The sequence below is a fragment of the Haliotis asinina genome, chromosome 5 (assembly GCF_037392515.1).
Source record: "Haliotis asinina isolate JCU_RB_2024 chromosome 5, JCU_Hal_asi_v2, whole genome shotgun sequence".
NCBI lineage: Eukaryota > Metazoa > Mollusca > Gastropoda > Lepetellida > Haliotidae > Haliotis > Haliotis asinina.
The window spans coordinates 67,144,613-67,164,824 of NC_090284.1; the positions used below are offsets into that span (position 1 = coordinate 67,144,613).

General features: G+C 36.9%; 1 protein-coding gene across 2 annotated transcripts; it reads left to right on the forward strand.

The window, feature by feature from the left end:
- The first annotated feature begins 2,314 nt into the window (after positions 1 to 2,314).
- Positions 2,315 to 18,390, forward strand: LOC137285104 (transcription factor MafK-like). Of its 2 annotated transcripts, none has more exons than XM_067817313.1 (2): positions 2,315 to 2,456; positions 14,432 to 16,859. In XM_067817313.1, the coding sequence occupies exons 1-2, from the start codon at positions 2,445 to 2,447 to the stop codon at positions 14,885 to 14,887; spliced, it is 468 nt and encodes a 155-aa protein (XP_067673414.1). In that variant the 5' UTR covers positions 2,315 to 2,444; the 3' UTR covers positions 14,888 to 16,859. The 2 variants fall into 2 exon arrangements, with proteins under 2 accessions (XP_067673414.1, XP_067673413.1); XM_067817312.1 differs by lacking the exon at positions 2,315 to 2,456 and adding an exon at positions 13,534 to 13,588 and having other exon boundaries at positions 14,432 to 18,390.
- The last annotated feature ends 1,822 nt before the right edge of the window (positions 18,391 to 20,212 follow it).

Sequence of the window (20,212 nt, forward strand, 5' to 3'; positions counted from 1 at the left end):
ACACACACACGAACACACACACACATCAGATATAATGTGAATTTCCATAAATATTCCTTTTATTTAATGTAAAAACCTACATGTACATACATTATATGACGATGAGCTGCGAAAGATCATGACTATATATAGGGGTTTTGTCCAGCACAAATACCCGATCTCTATTTTTTAAACTACATCAACTGTTTAGACTCATTAGTGTAAATGTAGCTACTCACTCAGTCAACTTCTTAAGTAGATTTTGCAAAACAGCCCATACTGTTTAAAGGTACAACTCAGTGAATATTGGCGAATCTTTAACGAAATTTTACACCAAAACGCAGTAGTTCACGTGTACGATATTTGCACATGCTCTTCGGCAATTTGATGCAAAATCCTCGTTCAATTCATCTGCATAAGATTTGTAGTTAGTATACATAACATACAGTGAGAGCGATATGTGACTCACTTTGATGGATAGTATAAACGTGTTGCTTTTGCGACTGAAGAAATCACTTGCACGTATACAGCATATCTGAAGCTCCACCATATCTGAGCTGTACATATGCAATTTATCTTTTGACTTGCTTTAGCTTTACGAATAATTACTTAATACAAAAATATTTATAGTTACATTATTTGAAAATCAAAACGGACCATCATTTCAATCAAGTAAATGTTGTTTTTTCCGCTGCCCATCACAAAAATGTAAAGCGACCAAATATAAAATTTACGGTGACCTGTTCTTCCTTCAGCATGCTATTTTTTCTGCTCACCTCATGAAGAGACACATGGATTGTAAATATCACAATTCTGATCAAGTTGAATGAAACTTCCAATCTCACTAAACATTTTGCAGACTTGTACATCTTTTCAAAGCATGCTTGACACGTATACCAAATCGACTGTCTTAGAAATATAATTAACTAAACCGATGCAGTTATGACTACTTCAAAATCCAATTTAACTCGATATATCTACTATGAGCTATTATAGTAAAATAAAAGTATGCATGCAAATACAATAGTAATGACAATTCGTCAATTCACGTATTTCCGTATCGTTGACTTATGTTGAAGTATGAGGTCTGGAAATATTTTTGGTTCGAGAAAGCCTAAAAATATTTCACACACATAAAAACCGTATTGTAGTAACGTTGAGTAGGTGTCACTACTTGTAACTTATTTGTATTCCCAGTCTTACAATGAGATCATGTTGTATCTATTTCTGCTTCATTAATACCATTTAAGGTTGTATCAACCGCGATAGATTCTATTTCGATCCATTTATTTTTCTACTTTACAATGATAATACGATCTGCAGCGCTAACCCACACAGTAAATCATATTAACAACTGTCTGCACTGATCATTGTGAGCGTGGGACGTCGCTTCCTAGTGTAGTAGAGTATCGCAGTGAGATACTTATGACGTCACGCTTGTAGCGTGACATTTGAAGTCTACAATCTCGTTTCTTGAAAAGCCATAGGTCGTGAGAGAATATTAAGAAGACAGTGTTGATCTTGTAGGCGATAAATATATATTATTGGTGTAAAAATAGCAATGCTAGTGGAATGTGTATTTCAGAAAGTGTGCGAACGCAACAGGTGGTTTGACGTCATAACAATTATAACGACGTCACATGAGAAATATGACGTAGATGACGAGTTGTGTGTCCAACTCTGGTGTTATATTTAATCGAACTATAATAACCTTTGCTTAACGCTAACGGTCAAAGTAGAATAAAAGTGAGGACATATTCGAGAGACTGCGGATATAACAGGAAATATTTGTCTAAATCAGAAAATACCAGAGGTGGTGATTCCATTTTTGAAACGTATTTGGTTGTAATCGTGGGACAAAACTGGGAAGTACAACTGTTTTAAAGTTTAACATAATAATCATAATTAAATCAATAATGTTAATTCTCGTATTAAAACAGCCAGCGAAGCTTTATAAATGTTTAATACATTTCAAATCTTAAACTGGTGAAGATATCACTCGAGTTCTGTTTACCTATCACTTATGTAAACAGAAGCTATTTTTAACTTCACGTCAGCAAATTTCAGCCTAACATAGCAATTTCGGAGTTACATCTTCAAAAAGGATACAAGGTGAATATTGTGAAATTGTTGCCATCTCCCGGATCTACAAATCCACTCCTATCGGCAGTGATTCAGTTGGAAAAGACCGTTCAGCTGTTTCTGTTGGGCCCGACAGTGTTGTGATCACGGATAAGTGCTGAGTCAGCCCATAGCTCGGTCACTGAGTGCTTGCTGAATCATCAACACGGTACGCGAGCGCGCCAAACACTGGCACAGGTTCATCTAGTGAACTACGTAATTTCACAGTTATCGTTAACCAAGGAACCAGAGACTCCTTCATTGTTTCTACAGGGGGAATTGTACCATTTTCTTCCTAGAGAGAGAGCAAAGGAACACGTTTTGACTCCTATTGTGGACGGAATATGAGCAAAAAGGTACGTGAGTCGAGGCAAAGTCCGTTACTCGCATTGTAAGCGTGGCCCGTCTTTGTTTACGTCCTGCGTCGGTAACACCACTTATTGCGCACATAGCAATTTCTTCTCATACATAACATAAAGATCTAATTTTTGGGTATACATGAAACGTTTTGTCATTATCTATCGATTGTAATAAATATGGATCTTGTAATATCAATATTTTAGCCAAATCCCTCGTGGCTTGTGTTTTTGTTTTGTATTGTGACCTGCCTCGTGCAACTATGGCATGTGTGTTGCGCATTCATCACTCACCACGATCTGTTCAATGGGCTTTCCTTTGTTTCAAACACGAGTCTCAGACACTTTATTTATGTTTAATTGTATCTTTAAGTGATTTCTAGATAGGTGATGAACATATTTCAGCCCACGAACAGCCGAATAACGTCAGAATTTGTCGGTCATGCGATGTATGTCGTTGTGGACCGAGTTGTTTACATGGAGGACGGGTTAGGTCCTTCTCAATGAATTCAGATTGTGCAATATCCTTGTCTTTGAAACGATATCTAGCTACATATTTTGACCACGTTATTTAATTTTTACTTAATTTATTCAAGCTGGTGATGTGAATGGTGACAAATTGAGAATGTAAACCTCGTGTGGTTGGAATGTTTTCAAGCAACGCATATCTGACCTCAATAACAAAGGGTTTGGTCACATGACCATTCTCAAACAAAAGATTCCTTTCGTGGAGGAAATTCTCGTGTCAGCAAGATCGAAATTCCACGGTAGACAGCATTCACAGTTCAGACTGTGTGAGATAAAAGTAGATATATTTGATTTAAATGACAAATAAACATGATTGTGCGTATTGTGTAATAGTGCTTGCGTGTTATTTTTAGCCATGTAGTAATCGCTTCATTTCTGCACTTTCAGCCTTATTTTTAGCACCTGTAGTTCTTTGTTTATATTCATCAATAATTCTAGGAGTGGTTTGAACCTAGAGACACTGTCATGTTTCTAGACGGTGCTTAGAGTTAATTGCAGACACAATAATTGATTTATATTGTCATTTGTTCACTTGATGACTTTTTGGCCTAGTGACAAATAATTAGCCAGACAATGAAGTCATGGAGTGGAGAGAAGAGAACTGAAGAGCAAAGGCAGATCTTTCATTGGTGTTTTTGTTCATTAATATGTATCATTTTTCCATTATTGTTAAATAATCACAAGGAAAGTTGGGACAGTGAAATCAAGATTTAAGTGTATTTGTCTTGGTAAAATGACATTGTTTTAATAACTGTCAGGATAATATTCATGATGTATGAAATCGTTAAATTTACTGGATGTTCAGAGCATTAATAATTTATCCACTATGGAATTGGATGAATCCCATCTGAGAATTTTTTTTTTAAAATTTTCGTTATCAAAAAAGCTACAATTGTAACACTTAATTTTCTTTTTACACTGGATTGCTATTTATGTGAAATGAACATCTGATATTTACTGTGTTCATGATTCTGGAATTTGTTTCTTATTCAACATTTAAATTGTTGCTTGTCTGATGTAATTCATACATATGTAGCGTGTATTACAAAGTATTTAACTTTCATTAGAAATATTTTAATGTCAAACTTATCAGTTTGCCAAAGAAATTAAGACAGCACATTCTTGTGCCTTTTAGTAAGATAACGACTTATTTTCATATTTCAAATGTAAAGAGATTGAGATATATCCAAATAAATATTAAGACACTTTTTTATTCAATATTGTTCTTTTGTTTAACATTATGAAGTAGAATATGTTATTAATTAACCTGACAAAAGGGCAAGGAAGCAGAAGTTGACGTCCATAACATTTTGTCTCATTCTTTAAACTAGACAATACTAAAAGTAAATATCACAACAGCGTGTGTTGTATGATGTTAAGAACAACAGTTACAAATGGACCTCAAACTGAAAAATAAATTTTTGACTTTTTCATTCACTTAGTGAGTTGATCTTCTTTGTTTACAAGTTCGGTGTTACAATGGTACCAGAATCTTATTTCAGCCCAGACTTTGAATTTTTTAACACGTTATATTTGGGATTACACTTTGTTATTAAAGTACTGATTTTAGTACTTTTGTTGGATTCAGTCCCATCTGTGATTCAAACCCACACCCTCTGAATCAGGTGCCTAATGGAAGTGTAAACCCAAATATAAATTGACCACTTTCTAAATGGCATGGTGTGTTTGAAGTTTAGGTGGTTGTGATGGTTTGGTGGCAAGGCGTGGTGTGTGGAGAGAGTTGTCATTAATGTGTAAATATGGTAGCTATGATGCACATGTGTAGAGCCAGAAAAACATTGTGCTGCCAAAAATGAAAAGAAGGAAAGGCTATACTTCAGTGCTTTCCTTCATGTAACTGATGTTTAACTTAAATGAAGATACCGTGTCTTTAAACATTTAACATTTTGCAATGAAACTTGCATATTGATCAAACATGTACAGAACTGGTATTCTCTATTCTCTCTGTATGGGTGTTATGTTTCCTTGTCAACAACCTGATCTTACACTCAGATTTTTGTAGCAATCATTTCCAGATCATAACTTAGAAACTGTTTGATCTTTTTATATGAAACTGTGTCTATGAATCAGAGATGGACAGAACTGATGCCTACAGATGTTTTGATATTTTTGGAAAAGAAGTTTTCTGTGTGTTCCCTTGTTATACTAAAGCTGTAACTATTAACAGATTGTAATTGTTGAGTCTCTGATAGCAATTAATCAATGGCAGAAACTAAAAACTATTGATATATTGAAAGTATGTGTGACTCTTTTACAATTTCAGTAAATGATTTCTGTTGACAGATGCACAGCGCAAAACACAGGAACATCCAGATTGGTTTCCTTAGATTTACTGTTATCCTTCTGTTAACATAAACAGTTAATCATACTTTTTCTGGGTTTGAAGTTCCTTGTCAGTTATTAAAAGAGACTGAAAGCTGTGTTTTATTTCATATAAGCTAAACATTCATTTGGGAAATGATTTCAAATGAGACGATTCAAGGAGAGAAAAAAGGAACAGTGTTGTAATTGTTGGTGACAATAGAATATTGCCTTCACGATAACAGGTTGCAGTATACTATTTCTACGCCACTTCACCCACGATAGAAGTGGTGCATACTAGCGGCAGTGGGAACATGTTTCCTCAGAAACTACAGAAGATAGTTAAATGAAGTTAGCATGCACATCTTGGAGCTAAATATGGTTGCCATTATTTGTTCTGTGGGTGTGACTCTTATGTATAACCACTGGTATATATACAAACAAGTTTTTAATGTACTGCATGCCAGGCAATAGTGATAATGCCATTTTATTGTTTTTACTAACAAAACAAAATCCTCATTTTGAAACTTGTGATTAGTTTGTCTAGTATTCCTGATTTATGTTTTAACATATTTTGAAAGTATTTCTATGTTGATTTTGTTTTAATTATTTTTATTGGTGTGAAAAGCATTAACCTACATTCATGAAGTGTGTGAGTATATTTCTGACTGCCAATTATCATGTTGCCTAGTGCATAAGTTGCCATGGTTACATGTACATAAATCAGTCATTACAAATTGAATGTCATCTGTTGAGATGAAATATTCAACTAATGATATTGCCATCTTGAATATCAAATACAATATGTTTTGTTTTGTTTGGCTGACTTGTAAAGCTCTAAAGTCTAATATGATATGAAAGGGGAAATACGCACTCAGAATGTCATACCACTCAGAATGTTATACCCTTTAATCTGAATTCACAACAGAAAAAAATGAGAGTTTTCAAAAAATCTTCAGCTGTGAACCATTATGAATGATGTGGCATGAAACAAACAGATATTTCATACACCATAAGCTTTATTATGTAGCTCATTGTAACTCCTTACCATTGCTATACAGTGCTGATGTACACAGTTTAATGTGTGGAGGTCTTCTTGCATCAACACTAAAACATCCTTCATAGTGTTTATTGGCAATTTTCCCAGCTAAATGACAACTGTGACACAGCCATGTTTAGCTGAGTTAAACAAAAACACACAAATCATGTAACATTCATACCTTTTAACATTTTAAAAACTTTTTGGATATATTTGTAATTTCTATGGTGTATATTAGTTATATCAAACATTATATTTATCATTTCATTGAATGACATCTTTCAACATGCTTTCATGCACTGTTTTTTGATAACCTTTCCACTTGCAATCTCAAATGTAAGATCTGGCTGAGTCATAACGTCCATTTATTACAGAAAGCTATGGACATAAGAAACATTTTCTGCTTCTCTTTATAGCCTTGTGGTCAAAGCGTTCACTCATCACGCCAAAGACCCGGGTTCAATTCCCCACATGGGTACAGTGTGTGAAACTCATTTCTGGTGTCTCCTGCCATGATGATATTCCAGGAATATTGCTAAAAGCGACATAAACTAATCTCACTCTCTCTCTCAACTTGTACAAATGAAAAATGATTTCATGAAATGTTGTGTAAGGTATTTACATTTAAGAAGGAAGTGATATCCACATATGAGTCATGTCACTGATATGACTACACCCACATAAGCTGTGACATACTCAACCTATTGAAAGATAAAAATACAGCAATGTATGCTTGTAAAGGTGATATATGTTTGTCACTGACAGAGTCCTGTATAATTTAATCATGTTAGTCATTTTCTTTATAATGCATGTGGGTGGGATTCTCTGGTTTCCTTATTTCAAACTTTACTTCAGTTGTTAGCAGGTATCATTTTCACTTTCTAGTTCAGTGACTTACTCATGTTTTCACCTTAAAGGATTTTTCCGGGAAATTTGACTAAACAGATAACAGCGGGTTTCTGTTTACAGAGCATTCTTTTTTGACAGAGAATTGTATGGAGTTATTTTTCTTTGTTGTGAGTTTATTGCTTTTTCATGGTCATGATTTTCAGATTATTTATTAGATTTCTGTGTTATTTAGAAGTTTTTTTAAAACAATTCCTGAAGGCTTGGGTAAATCATAATGTTACTCTTATACATCTGAACTGGAAAAGTATATTTGATGGGACCAATTAATATCATATTAATAACAATATATTATGTATTGTGAAAAAATCTCATTGAACATGAACTGAACAGAAACCACCATTTGGTTGCAGCATGTATAGAATGTGTAATGTATACAAACATGAATTCTCCACTTTTAACTCGGAAGTACAATCTAATGACTGTATTAAGCTGAGGAATTTACTGGAAATTTCAACTATTTCAGCTTTGAAATTAGGATCTTCAAACTGTGATTACTATCCTTAACTATATGTTGATGCAAAATGCAGTAATGATGCAAATAAAAATGAATTTATATGATTCTGTTTTAAAGAGTTATATATGTTATGAATGCTCGCTGCATGAAAAGTCACATGTAAATAGATGTTAGGATCAAACATGGCAACTAATGATATACAATGCTTCTCAAGTTAATTGGTGTGAAATTGGTGCTGTCCTGCTGAGGTTCTTTTCTGAACTTGTAGATAATTTTATTTTTAAAACTGATGAAGCCTTGACATTAAAGCTGAGGTTTTAATCAGCAGGGATTGTCGTTAAGTCCTGGTGGGTGTGCATTTTGGTGTAGAGAAATGACCCAACCAGTGAGTTGTTCAACATGGCTGTTTCCTGGGAATGTGGGACATGAAATCATATGAGGCAAAGGTAGAGTGATAACGTATCACTAAAGGGAGGTAACTGATTCACAATATTGTCAAGTCAGCATATCTTAGCAAGGCACCTGGTTTATTTTGTCGACTCAGCATACCTGTGATGTGGAACATTTGACTGTACAATCACTGTTAAGTGGGAAAGCTAGGTCACCTTACAATGGGATCGTTGTTAACGCTATGGAGGCCACATTCTCTGACACTGGAGATTAATTGATAATCAGCTTGAATGATAACTGGGTCAGCTGGTCATTTAAGGTACAATGTAGATAAGAGGTACTGTGTCTTGGAGACATGATTTGTTCTTTATCTGGAAGTTTCAAAAATTTGAATACAGGTGTGCTGACAGGTGTGCTGAGTCAGCATAAATGATGATTTTAGTGCCAAAAAACCCATTATCTATTGAAATACTGATCCTATACCAGATTGTGTTACTGTGAGTTACGTAGAAAGCTGCATGAAGTAGTCTATATTCATCTTCAAGGGATGCATTGTTCAGTACGAGCAGGACAAGTTATCTGATGGCTCTTGTAGAGTGTTTGGCTTGATACTAGCACCCGTAAACATGGTTTAACATAGTTATAGGTCACAAGGAAAAGGTCCTTTCAGGGTCTTATAAACCTGTCCCAAAGAAAACAGCCTCATAACAAGCGATGCATGTTAAATTTTAAGCATTTTACTGCTGAGTCTGCTGCATTTTTGTTCTGCCTTCAAAGCAATGTCGAGAAGACTTATATTCAAGGGAGGCTGAGGTATTGATGGTGTGTGTCCCAGCTGGTTCTGCCATTACCAGAATCATATTGATTACAATGCAAAAGTAGCAATTATTGTATACATCTTATTGAGCATTCTGCCCCACAAAACTCAAGCCATGTGCTGTTTATCATACCTTTTTCTATAACACATAGACTTCTTTATCAAATTAAATTATATATAGAACTAATTATTTTATGTACATGTCTGAATGTACCATGATTTCTCAGTGTCTTCATTATGTTTCCAAGATTTCAGACCTGTTAAGGTTAGCATCACCATAAGAGCTGACAACAGTAGGGGTGAAATGGTACGCTCATACCAGTGTGGTAGGTATTGCGGTACAAGATCTTCAGTTCGGTCAGTTATGGTCCAGTATATGAGAACTTACTTAGGGACCATAGCTGCCATCTTAGCAACAAAGTGCTTAGATTTTGACAGAATGATTTGATTTTTTGACATTTTAGAAAAGCATTGAAAAGGCTAATAAAATGATGGTACAAAAACAAAAAATACAGAATTTTTTAATTTGCATTAACACATACTGAGAAGAAACAAATTACCGTGGGTCTGCTAATACTGCGGTATAAACTTTCTCCTGAGACAATAGCTAAAGCTTTTTGTGACTAGAATCAGTTGTTCTGTCACTAGGGAACAATCACATGAAATATGAAAATAAAAAACAATGTTTCCCGTTTTGTAACTCATTTTCTGTAATACTACAAGATGATCACATGGTGATATCCTTGAAGAATTTTCTTGATGTAGATCAAGAGGCTATATGGTTAGGAAATCTTTTTGAAACAAGAGTAGCTGGTCAATTTGTTCATAAATGTAGATGAAGAAAGATCAATCCCATCTGTTCATTATTGAATGTACAAGGGTAAGAGTATTTTATATTTTTTCATTTTGTTAATCACATCAGGACATACCATTTCACAGCAGAATTTAAAACTGAGAAATAAAAAAAAATGTTATTTTTTCACATTGAAATGAAATATAATTTCATGGCATACAGTAGATGAGAAAATGGAGGCATGGTGGTCAGTTCCAGAGTTGAGTGTGTAGGTGGAATCTTGCGTCAGGGAAATCCTGTTATTAGTTACAGGGCTAAGTACTGATTTTCCTACCATGAAATGTAAATTGAGGAAGACAAAACTGTTTTTTTCATTTGTAATTTGATACCCAGACTGAATCCTGGCAGTAAGAAAATGCAAGGGCATTAGATTGTTTCAATTCAAGACAAATGGTGTTATCAACAACAATAATAAATGTCAAGTGTTCTAATAATAAATAGCTCGTGACTTGAATGTGGCTTATCAGCAGTTGATCATGAGACCAGCAACTGGAAGGCAGGAATTTACCAACACACTAGTAGTGACACATTATCTGCTGGGCAAGGCAAGGAGACCTGGTGCGGGGTGGGATATGAGGGGTGGAGGGAGGACATGGGGAAGGGAACCATGTACAGGGACATTGGGTAGGGAGGGAGGACATGGAATGGTGAGAATTGTTGAGGAGGACATAGGGAGGGGACAGCAGACCTGGGGTAATGCATTGGAGGACAAGGGGAGGAGACCAAAGACATGGAAATGGGAGATAGAGGACATGGAGAATAGTGATGAAGGACATGGAAAGGGGAGGTAGAGGACATGGAAAGTGGTGATGGAGGGCATGGGGAGTGGGAATGGAAGACATGGAAGAATGGAGACAGGAGACAGAGGACATGAAAAATTGAGAAGACATGAGAGGACATGAACAGTTGGAATTGATGAAGTGGGGAGATAGAGCACATGGAAAGTGGTGATTGAGGACATGGTGATGGAGGACATGGAAAGTGATGATTGGGGAGATGGTGAGTGGGGACAAAGGACTGTGATGGGGATGGAGGATACAGAAAGTATTGATTGAGGACATGGTGTTGGAGGACATGGAAAGTTATGATTAGGGACATTGTGGTGGAGGACGTGGGAATTGGGGATGGAGGACATGGTGAGTGGGGACAAAGGATTGTCATGGGGATGGAGGAAACGGAGATAGGTGATGCAGGAGATATCATGAAAACATATGCCTGTCTGGCATGCAAGCACTGACACCAGTATGAGTAATGTGGATGAATGCTGGCTTGATCAATGTTTAATCACATTGTGATGAGGTCATCTCAGTCTTTGTTGATAGGCAAACTGTTCATGCTGCCCTGGATTCTGATGTGTTTCATTGTGTCAGCTGCCCTTATGTCATTTGTGGATGTTTTAAACATTCAGCCTTCATCACATACAAGTCTGAAGGAAACAGACATTTGACCCACTTATTCATGAAGTGTTAACTGCACCAGGTGTTTTTATAACAAAAACCATAGATAAATTCTATCTCAGGGAAATCTTGTTGAACAGAAACAGCTGCTAATATACACTGAAGTAAGAAAACAAACAGGAAGAAAAAAGTGTTCTCATTACTTCTGGCTTTGTTAAATGTCGTGACATTCACATAATCCCTTTCCCCATACCTGAACAAACTCCTTTCAACAGCTGGAGGTTAATTAAACTGGCCTGTTTACCATGGATCTCTCACAAAAACAGTTGTCTTTGTAATCATCAGTTTAATTGTTATGAGTCATCACAAAGTGATTCAACATGTTTCGAAGTATAAAAAAAAGAGATTCTTTTTTCTCTGGACAAGAATTCATGGACCTGTGAGTGGCCTGATACTTCGGCCTTCATCTGTAGGATTTATAATGGTAGGAATTGAAGAATTTTAAAGTATTCTCCCAGTCCCACACAGGAATAGTTAATGAAATAAAAAAGAATGGGGTTTAAATTCTCAGCTTTATTGAATTTTGTTATGTAAGAATTGTAACCTTTTCTCCCAGTTTGCCTGTAAATGGCTCATAGTTTGCAATCCTTTATTAATCTCTGCCTTATCAGATGTTTGTTTCTGAAATAACGTCTCTGGCAAGGAAAATATTGAACATTGTCAAAGGATTTTGATCTTGTACTTACTTAATTCCCATAACTCTATCTATGTTGCATGTTTACATTGGAAAAGGTCTTGTACACTTGATAATACCACTTGTCACAAGCCATCTTACATAATGCATCACGTTACAAGATACTGTAAAATTTACCAGGGCGTGGCAGAAACTCAAGCCTACATGTTTGTTTTCTTGGTTGCATAGCCCCACCAATGACAGATATGTTTCAAGTAGATATCAAGTGTTTCAGCTGTTATGCTGGATGAGATCACATACCTATGTGGTATACAGAGGGGCTTACATGGAACATGACATGTGAAAAGGAGATAGCTGGGGTTGGATGTTTTTTTGTCAGGGATTTTGTAGAGGGGAGAGATCGGATATTTTTGTCACCATACACTAACAGTAAGTCGCTTGTTGTTAAGGAGAGTCTGTTCAGGATTTTGTAATGCTCCACTCAGGCTTTGTATACCAGTATCTTAAAAAGTAAATATCCCTTACTGCAATGACTAAGAAATTGTTTCATAACTTGTAGAATTTGTCCTTTCCTGAATAGAGACTTCAGATTCTGCCGTTATTGAGTAGCTTTCTTTTGCTAATGGGCTTATTTACATGCATTGTTATTCAGAGGCTATGATATTTAGTATCTGATATCTGCTAATGGACTAGTATGCATTGGCCTTTCATACTGTCAATCACTGGCTGGTCTGTTCCTTTAACTTTAAGATATCGTGATACCATTCTCTGCTGTAGGAGACTTCAGTGAACGATGCAGTGTCTTCTTGTATTTGGACAATTTATGGTATGTTCAGGCGGAGTTAGGATTCTGTAAACAAATCAAGGTATAGTTCAAACATTTCACTATCAAGGTCAGGTTTATTTGAGTCCCTGAATCTGTTCCATAATGCAATATTGGTGCTAAGATAGAATTAAAATATCTGTATAATGATATATGTGAATCCTATCCACCCTCAGGGGTATGTTCAGTGTTGCCTGCCAGCTGAGAATGTACAACCACTGAGTAGACCACATTCCTCTCGAGTTAAGCTTGCATTTACTGTGAAGTTGATCATCGTGCAAAATATAAGAGATAAATGTGATATTGCTGGAATATTGATAAAAACGGCATAATACTAAACTAAACTCGTACACTCACTTGCCCTCACTCACTCACTCACTCACTCACTCACTCACTCACTCACACACTCTCTCACTCACACACACTCACACACATATCTGTAATATACAAATTTGTTTCCCTTAGGAATTTCTTCCTTTAACCCTGATGTCAAAACTTTCTGTTCCTTGGTGGTCAGTGATCTCTTAATCCTGCAGAAACAGTGTAGTTATGAATCCGTATTCAGCCAATTCAGGAAACAATATTGTGCTCATACACATTCATGACTGCCCTAGTTTCATTTCTATGAACATTTGAAGGGTTGTGGTAGGTTGGACGTGTCTTATATGGTGACAAGGACATAACGTGTCCATCGCTTGCTGTGATGCAACACAGGAAACTGTCTTTCCGTTTTGTCAAGTAAGCATGATTTGCGAAGGTTCAGGAAGCTACGTCATCTGCTGATGTTGTATAAACCCCTCTTGTCACTAATTCCATCAATTCAGTCTGAGAAAATGCATTAGTGCCTATAGTTGTGATTGTATAGATTCATGCAAGACAATGATGGCGTATACTCCCTTAGACATGGTAAATATAGTGATCTTTTACTTTTCTTGTCATCATGGTGTTGATAATTGGAAATGATAGGTATGTTGATATTAGGGTACAGTTTATTTACCCAATGTTTACTTTGATGCTTCATGGTCTGAAGGATAACTGAAGCAGTTTGATGCCCAACTGGGTCTTGCCATATAGCTTTTAAGGATGGTACTTGTTGCTTCCCTGCCTGGAGCTGTGCATTGAGAGGATGTTTTTAACAATGACAGGTCAGCTCTAAGTCAGTTTACTGTGTCTGGGTGCAGTATCTGAGTCTGGTTGGGGTATCTGTGATATTACACAGTAGTCCAAATGAGGACAAACAGATACACATGTGAATGCATGATACGTTTTCCCCATTTCAGCTATAATTATCTGTTTTCGACTACGACTACGACTACTACTACTGGATGTCTATGGCAGCTGGAATATAATTTGCACTTCAATGGCACATTACAACTTGAAAAATCTATTAATTGAGAGTTTCATAAAGACAAAAAAATTGTTGACATTCCATTGTAGCCAGTTTGAAGAATTATTTATGGAAGCAGTCATTATTGGCTGCTATTGAATCATGAATGTTAAGTCATAGTAAATAACGCATTACCTGCTGCTTTCCAGCTGAGCAGCTTTGTGCCTCTACTCCCACAATGTCTGCAAGCCAAGACATTGGATATTGTGACAAGTAATGGTGGTTATCTCTGGAGCTTATATGCATGATGTTTACAAGTGGTTTTCTATGAGTGGTTGTATGGTTTAGCTTTTCTTTTAATGGAATTCCAGTTATATGTGTCTTGCTTACTTCTACTGTAGATGTGTTTGTTTCTGTTTCAGATATTTTTATCCCAGATAAAATCCGAAGAGCAGGCCTCTGCTGCAGCCAACCGCTTGAGTGATGATGAGCTTGTTGGACTGTCTGTGAAGGAGCTGAATCGGTTGCTGAAGGGGCTCAGCAGGGATGATGTGGTGAAGCTGAAGCAGCGTCGTCGCACGCTCAAGAATCGGGGATATGCCGCCAACTGCCGTGAGAAACGCATCTCTCAAAAGGAGGAGCTGGAGACAGAGAAGGAGGGCCTGAAGGCAGAGGTGGATCGGCTGCAGAGGGAGAATGACGTTGTCAAAATGGAACTGACTGCTCTCCGGTCGAAATATGATGCTCTGTCAAACTTTGCGGACCACCATCGCATCAAGGTTCTGCCCCATCCAATCGTTGTGACCACTTCTTCCAACGAGACAATCATGGTGAAGACGGAACCGATCCAAGGGCTACGACCCTGTTCGGCATCATAGCAGGCATCTGGTAGATTCTATGGCTTCCCACTGCAGCGAGCACCACCTAGCTGATGAGACTTGTAACACTGCATAGTATGAACACTTGTATCTCTATGTTCAGGATGCCACCGTCATGGCCGCTGTCATCAGAGATGGTCGTCTATGCTGCTTGCCATCTAGTGATGAGGATGTATTCCTTTTGCAGAGCGAAAGAAATTCCCGATTGCCTTAAAGAGACTTGTTGACGGATTGTCAAACGAATATTGTAAATACGCTATGATAAGATATTTTGTCAGTGTATATGCATTCATATCTTCATTCAAAGTTGATTGGGACTTTGAAACCTGTTTTGTTCAAGCATAGTAACTTTTACATTGGTTGTCATTCCATATCTTTACAGATCATTTCATTCAGATGCGATTTTTTTGAGTTGCATAGCTCTGCACACTGACTATATTTGCAGATTTTAGAAGTGTCATTTTGAGTGATTATATTTCCATCGTATAAAGGTCCCAATAGCGTTATCCATTCATCAACCAAATCTGAAGCCTTGTGATGAAACTTTAGTATTCATAAGTTCTCATCGAAAACATAACATTCTCAAGCAATTTTATCAAAATTGGCCAAGTATTACTAGACTGACTCATTCCCATTGAAGTTCATATTTAGACTTAATGTATTGCAACATGATTCAAAAACCTACCTGCAATGGAAGAACCGAATTATTTTGTTGATGTTGGTTAAATATTGCATGTGGAATTAGATGTATGTGATCAATACCTCTTGTCTACATGACAACTGAAAAGTGCTACACAGAACCTGGTAAAAATATGCATAATCAAATATATTTATGATGGATCATGCAGAACCAAGAGTTATTCCTTTGAATGTTCTTTTTAGATTTGTATGTTTTTGTTTAGAAGATAAATTAGAAAGATATAAACATCAACATCTTCATCTTCATCATCACGAATGAAACATTTCCCATTTTGTGTAGCCAATAATTCAATGAATTGAGAAGCAATCATTTTGATATTAATTTTTGTGACACTTTTCATTGTATATTGCTCATAATTGCTTCAATCAAAAGGTCGAAGTATGACGGAAGCCCATGTATAATGGACCGAAAAGTAATATGTACAGGAGTATTTTCAGGAGGCATGAACTATTGAGTGAACAAGACACTGTGTTGTCGAGAGATGTTGTATGACATGCTCATGGTAATATGTGCCCCTTACATTTCATTGTGTCAACTCACCTCGATCCCCAGGGATTTAAGACTTCATGAGGAACACAAGATGAAGTTGCTTCAACAGAAGCAGCCTATTCCGACATGTATCATGACTTCATATAAGTCAGTTTGATATTAACTTTCCTTGATGTGTAATTCTCTTATTTTCCAAATTTAAACCCTTTCAGGAAAGAAATACAGGAAAGTACACAAGAGCTTGTTGTCCAAGTGTTGTGGACAGACTCCGCTATGTCTGTGGTTACAGCTTCAATGACAATGGCTGTGTCTACTCAATGCATGTATTATAGAAATGGTTAAGTAAGTTCGCAATGGAAGCTGAATTTGCAAGCTTGAATGCCAGTCTCTGGCTCCCTCTAAGACATGCCCACCCCTTCAGTTGTCACCCACACTTATTGACCACCACCCCTAGAAGGCTTTCTTATTCCCTATGTTTGCTACACACAGTTAACAGTCACAGTGTATCTCCAGAAAGAACTGAGAAACATTTTAGGAACAGATTTTATTCATTAGGCAAAATGATGTTTGGAATATGTTAGCTTTGCATGGCCTTGAAAGTGCCTTGTCGTCTCTACCCATGCTGTAATGGTCTGTGATGGTCATGGGGCACCTATTGCATGAGTTTGGAGGATTGTTGTACGAACTTACAGTTGTGAAACACAGAATATGTTACTTAACTCAGTCACACACAGATACTTAAACCAGAAACTCAAACATGTTGGTCCACCACTTTGTTCCAAAGAGATTCAGGACTATTTTTGAATGAGTTGAATGAGTTGATCACTTTCTGCATTGAGTGGTGATCTAAGTGTGTAATGATTGGCGTGATTACACCAGCGTATTTCATCATGCAGTAACCCACCAGATGTCTCTGTATCCTAGTTAGCACCTTCTTACTAAAACATCAGCTCAACCATCATCGTGATGACTGACACAAGAGATCACAGGAGAGGGAGTCTCTTGCACAGTATGCTTTGAAGTTGGGATGCCAAAATGATATAAGTCAATCCGATTCCTGTTTATGTATCAGACAATTTTTGTGAAAACAGGTTGATATTCACACTGAAACTGTTTGGTTTTGAAGACTAAATTGTTTCACCACCATGTATGAAATGTAAATTCTTCGCAAATGTGGCTGATAATATTTGTCTGTCAATGATTGCTTGAAAAATACCCAGCATGATTTGAATCAGTCCAGCAATAGGACTACAGTGTGAAAGGGAGCATCCATTTGATTTTCTAGGGGAAGTACAGATTTGATTTGAAAGAATGGTGCCATGTTCTATTCTTTATTTTGTATAATCAATTGAAAAATTCAATTTTGTTGGAAGATATTGTTGGATCTGTCTAAATTTCATGCACTCTATTATATTCCTTAATGCTTAACTTAATAATTGAATATGTTCTGAGAAACTTCAACCTCACCCCCTACTCAAAAAGATTAAATGGTAGATCCCTTGTATATGAAGGGATGTGATTGGTTGACACTGTCAAACTTTGCTTAACTGACATGGACACTTCCTGTAATAATGTAATATGTATAAACCTTGAAATGGGCACAGTGTATATTTTCATTTTGTTTGTTGAAGAATTGCTTTGTGTCTTTGAGGAGTGTTTTGTCAATGATAGTCTGGAGACATCCCTTTCTGTATTTTCATGCAAATCCCGATTCAAACATACATACTTACATTTTTCTTACTTGTGTATTTCAATATAATGTATTTTGAACTTGTCTTAGGTTGATAGTTTTTAATTGTTTTCAGAGGGCATAGTGTGCAGTTTAATAGGGTTGATGTTTCTGAATAAGAGCATTCCAGTCTGTCCTCTTGTTTTGCTAATGTTAATTCTCCAATCAGGACGTTCTGTGCCAACAGTGCATTTTGTCAGTTGTATGATCAATGGCTGCTGTGTGTTTCTATTCAGTGAATGTTTCCAACTCCTTTAGCTTCAAATAGAAAATGGATTTACAGAATATGAACACAAAACTGATAATGATGGTAGTATTTCAGGAAAAGTATCACACCTGTGATCAAAATGGAAACAAATAAGTTTTTAGTCTAAAAAATCCTTTTTTTTCTCCCAGGTTATATTTGATTGGGTGTGTGGGAGAAAAATGTCCAAATATTATTGTAGGATTTTGAATTTAATATTAACTGGTAATTTTACTACAGTTTGTTGAAATAGTGAAAGTGGACATGCTGATTTGTTAAACAAGGACTTATACTGGTCTGCTCTTGTGTCATGGCGTAATAAAAAAGATTGACACATGTTCTCAAAGTGTGTTAATGGTTAATGAATGATAGATAGGTAATGTATGTTAAGTGTATATGATATCAGGTTTAGATACTTAAAGGTTGTTCACATGTCATCAGTTACGTTGACACAGTGTAACATGTGCCAGTAGCATGGTGTTAGGTGTTCAACAAGCTAGTCTAACATCTTAAGTTGTTCACAAGTGATCAACCCATTAACCCTAGGACAACCTGCTACTGACACATGCAACAAATGTATATTTTTGAGTTCATAAGTTACAGTTGTTATTGAATGAAATATTTGGGAGACTATTATTGGACTCCCTATGTGGTAAGTTGAAGAGCGAACAGTTGTAGGTCGGATGTAACTAGCAGGTTACATGTGTGAATCATTAACACATCATGGTTACGATATTTGATATTTTGAGAACATTTTGTTCAAAGCAAGTACTATGTGCCTTGTATATGCTGGTTTAGTGAAAATAAGGAAAAGACTGTTTCCAAGGTTAAGTTGACAGACTTAATGCATGTGTGTTAGCCATGTTATATGTTCTGGGACTGCAGTGCTATAGGGGTGGGGCTATCATTGGATTACGCTGAGTCAGCACAGTGTGTGATGTTGGACTTACCTGGAAGTAGGGGTCACATGCTGCAGTGTCTGATTGATCTTACCAACAGGTAGGGTCACATGCACAGTGTGTGATGTTGATCTTACCTAGGGATAGGGTCACATGCTCAGTGTGTGATGTTGGTCAGGTGAAGGGGTGAGGTGCACATAGGGTGTTTTAGGGAGGGGGCAGTGGGTGCATATTCACCTCTGTGTGTGTGTGATGTGTGGTTTGCCTTGGGTAGGGCTGAGACAAGAATGAGGTACATAGAGAGCATACCAGGAACTGTGTGGTGTGTGACCCTATATTGGGCAGGTGCCTGACTAGCTGATTCACAGTGTGGGTAAGAGAAGCTTGTGTTAGAAGAGACGTGTATGCACATGCCTTCTCTGTGGGGGTGGGGTTGGAGTGGATGTGATCTGTTTGGGAGGGAGTACCAGCTATTATCCTGCATCTGCACCATGTAGGATTCATTCAGGGTAATGCTGAAGGGATTCAACACTGAATGTATCCTGTGTGAAAGAATTGACACCTTTGGGGAACCAGTTTCTATTGGGAAAGGCTAAAGCTTAACTTGCTAGAATGAGGGTTGAGAGCTCTGAGTATAGCATTTCGCTTTCAACCCAGGGAACATGAGGCAGGGAATGGACATTCATCTCACTGGATCAAGATTATCTGGCTTTCTACAATATTGTAACTAGTGACAATTTTTGTAAAGTATGATCATCCATAAATACCAGTTAACAAAACCAGTTGGAAACACAGTCAAATCCTGATGAGTTGAATGCCAGTGTCTCGAAAATTATGCAGAACACGAAGTATCTGTCGGTCCCGACCATTTTTTTATACCATTGCAGACATACCTTGTCTAGAATACATTGATAAGTCGAATTTATTACTTGGTCCCAAGCAATTCGACTCATAAGGATTTGACTGTATTCTGTTGTGGTTTACAGGATGTTAAAGATCATAAAACAGTGTTGAACTGTAAGAATATTAAAATCAAAACGATCACGTTTTGGCTGTCTATTTGAGTCGGACAAAAGTGAATTGCCAACTGCCAGTTTTCTTGTCCAGCAGCAAGTAGCTATTCCTAGGCTGCAGCCTGTATGCTTTATTGGTTGTATAAAAAGTGTTTGTTTTATTTATTTGTGTGCATTGCGGGTAAAGCTTGAGACGTTCTCAGTCTGCATAAAGTCAAAACGTTCAATAAATTATCATGTTTACCCAAAGG

What these genes read in the sequence shown, in the direction of transcription:
- LOC137285104 (XM_067817312.1), top strand. Translation starts at nt 13,562, where the DNA reads ATGATGGCGTATACTCCCTTAGACATG. An exon ending in CGTATACTCCCTTAGACATG is followed by an intron (nt 13,589 to 14,431) that starts GTAAATATAGTG and finishes TTTCTGTTTCAG; the next exon opens with ATATTTTTATCCCAGATAAA.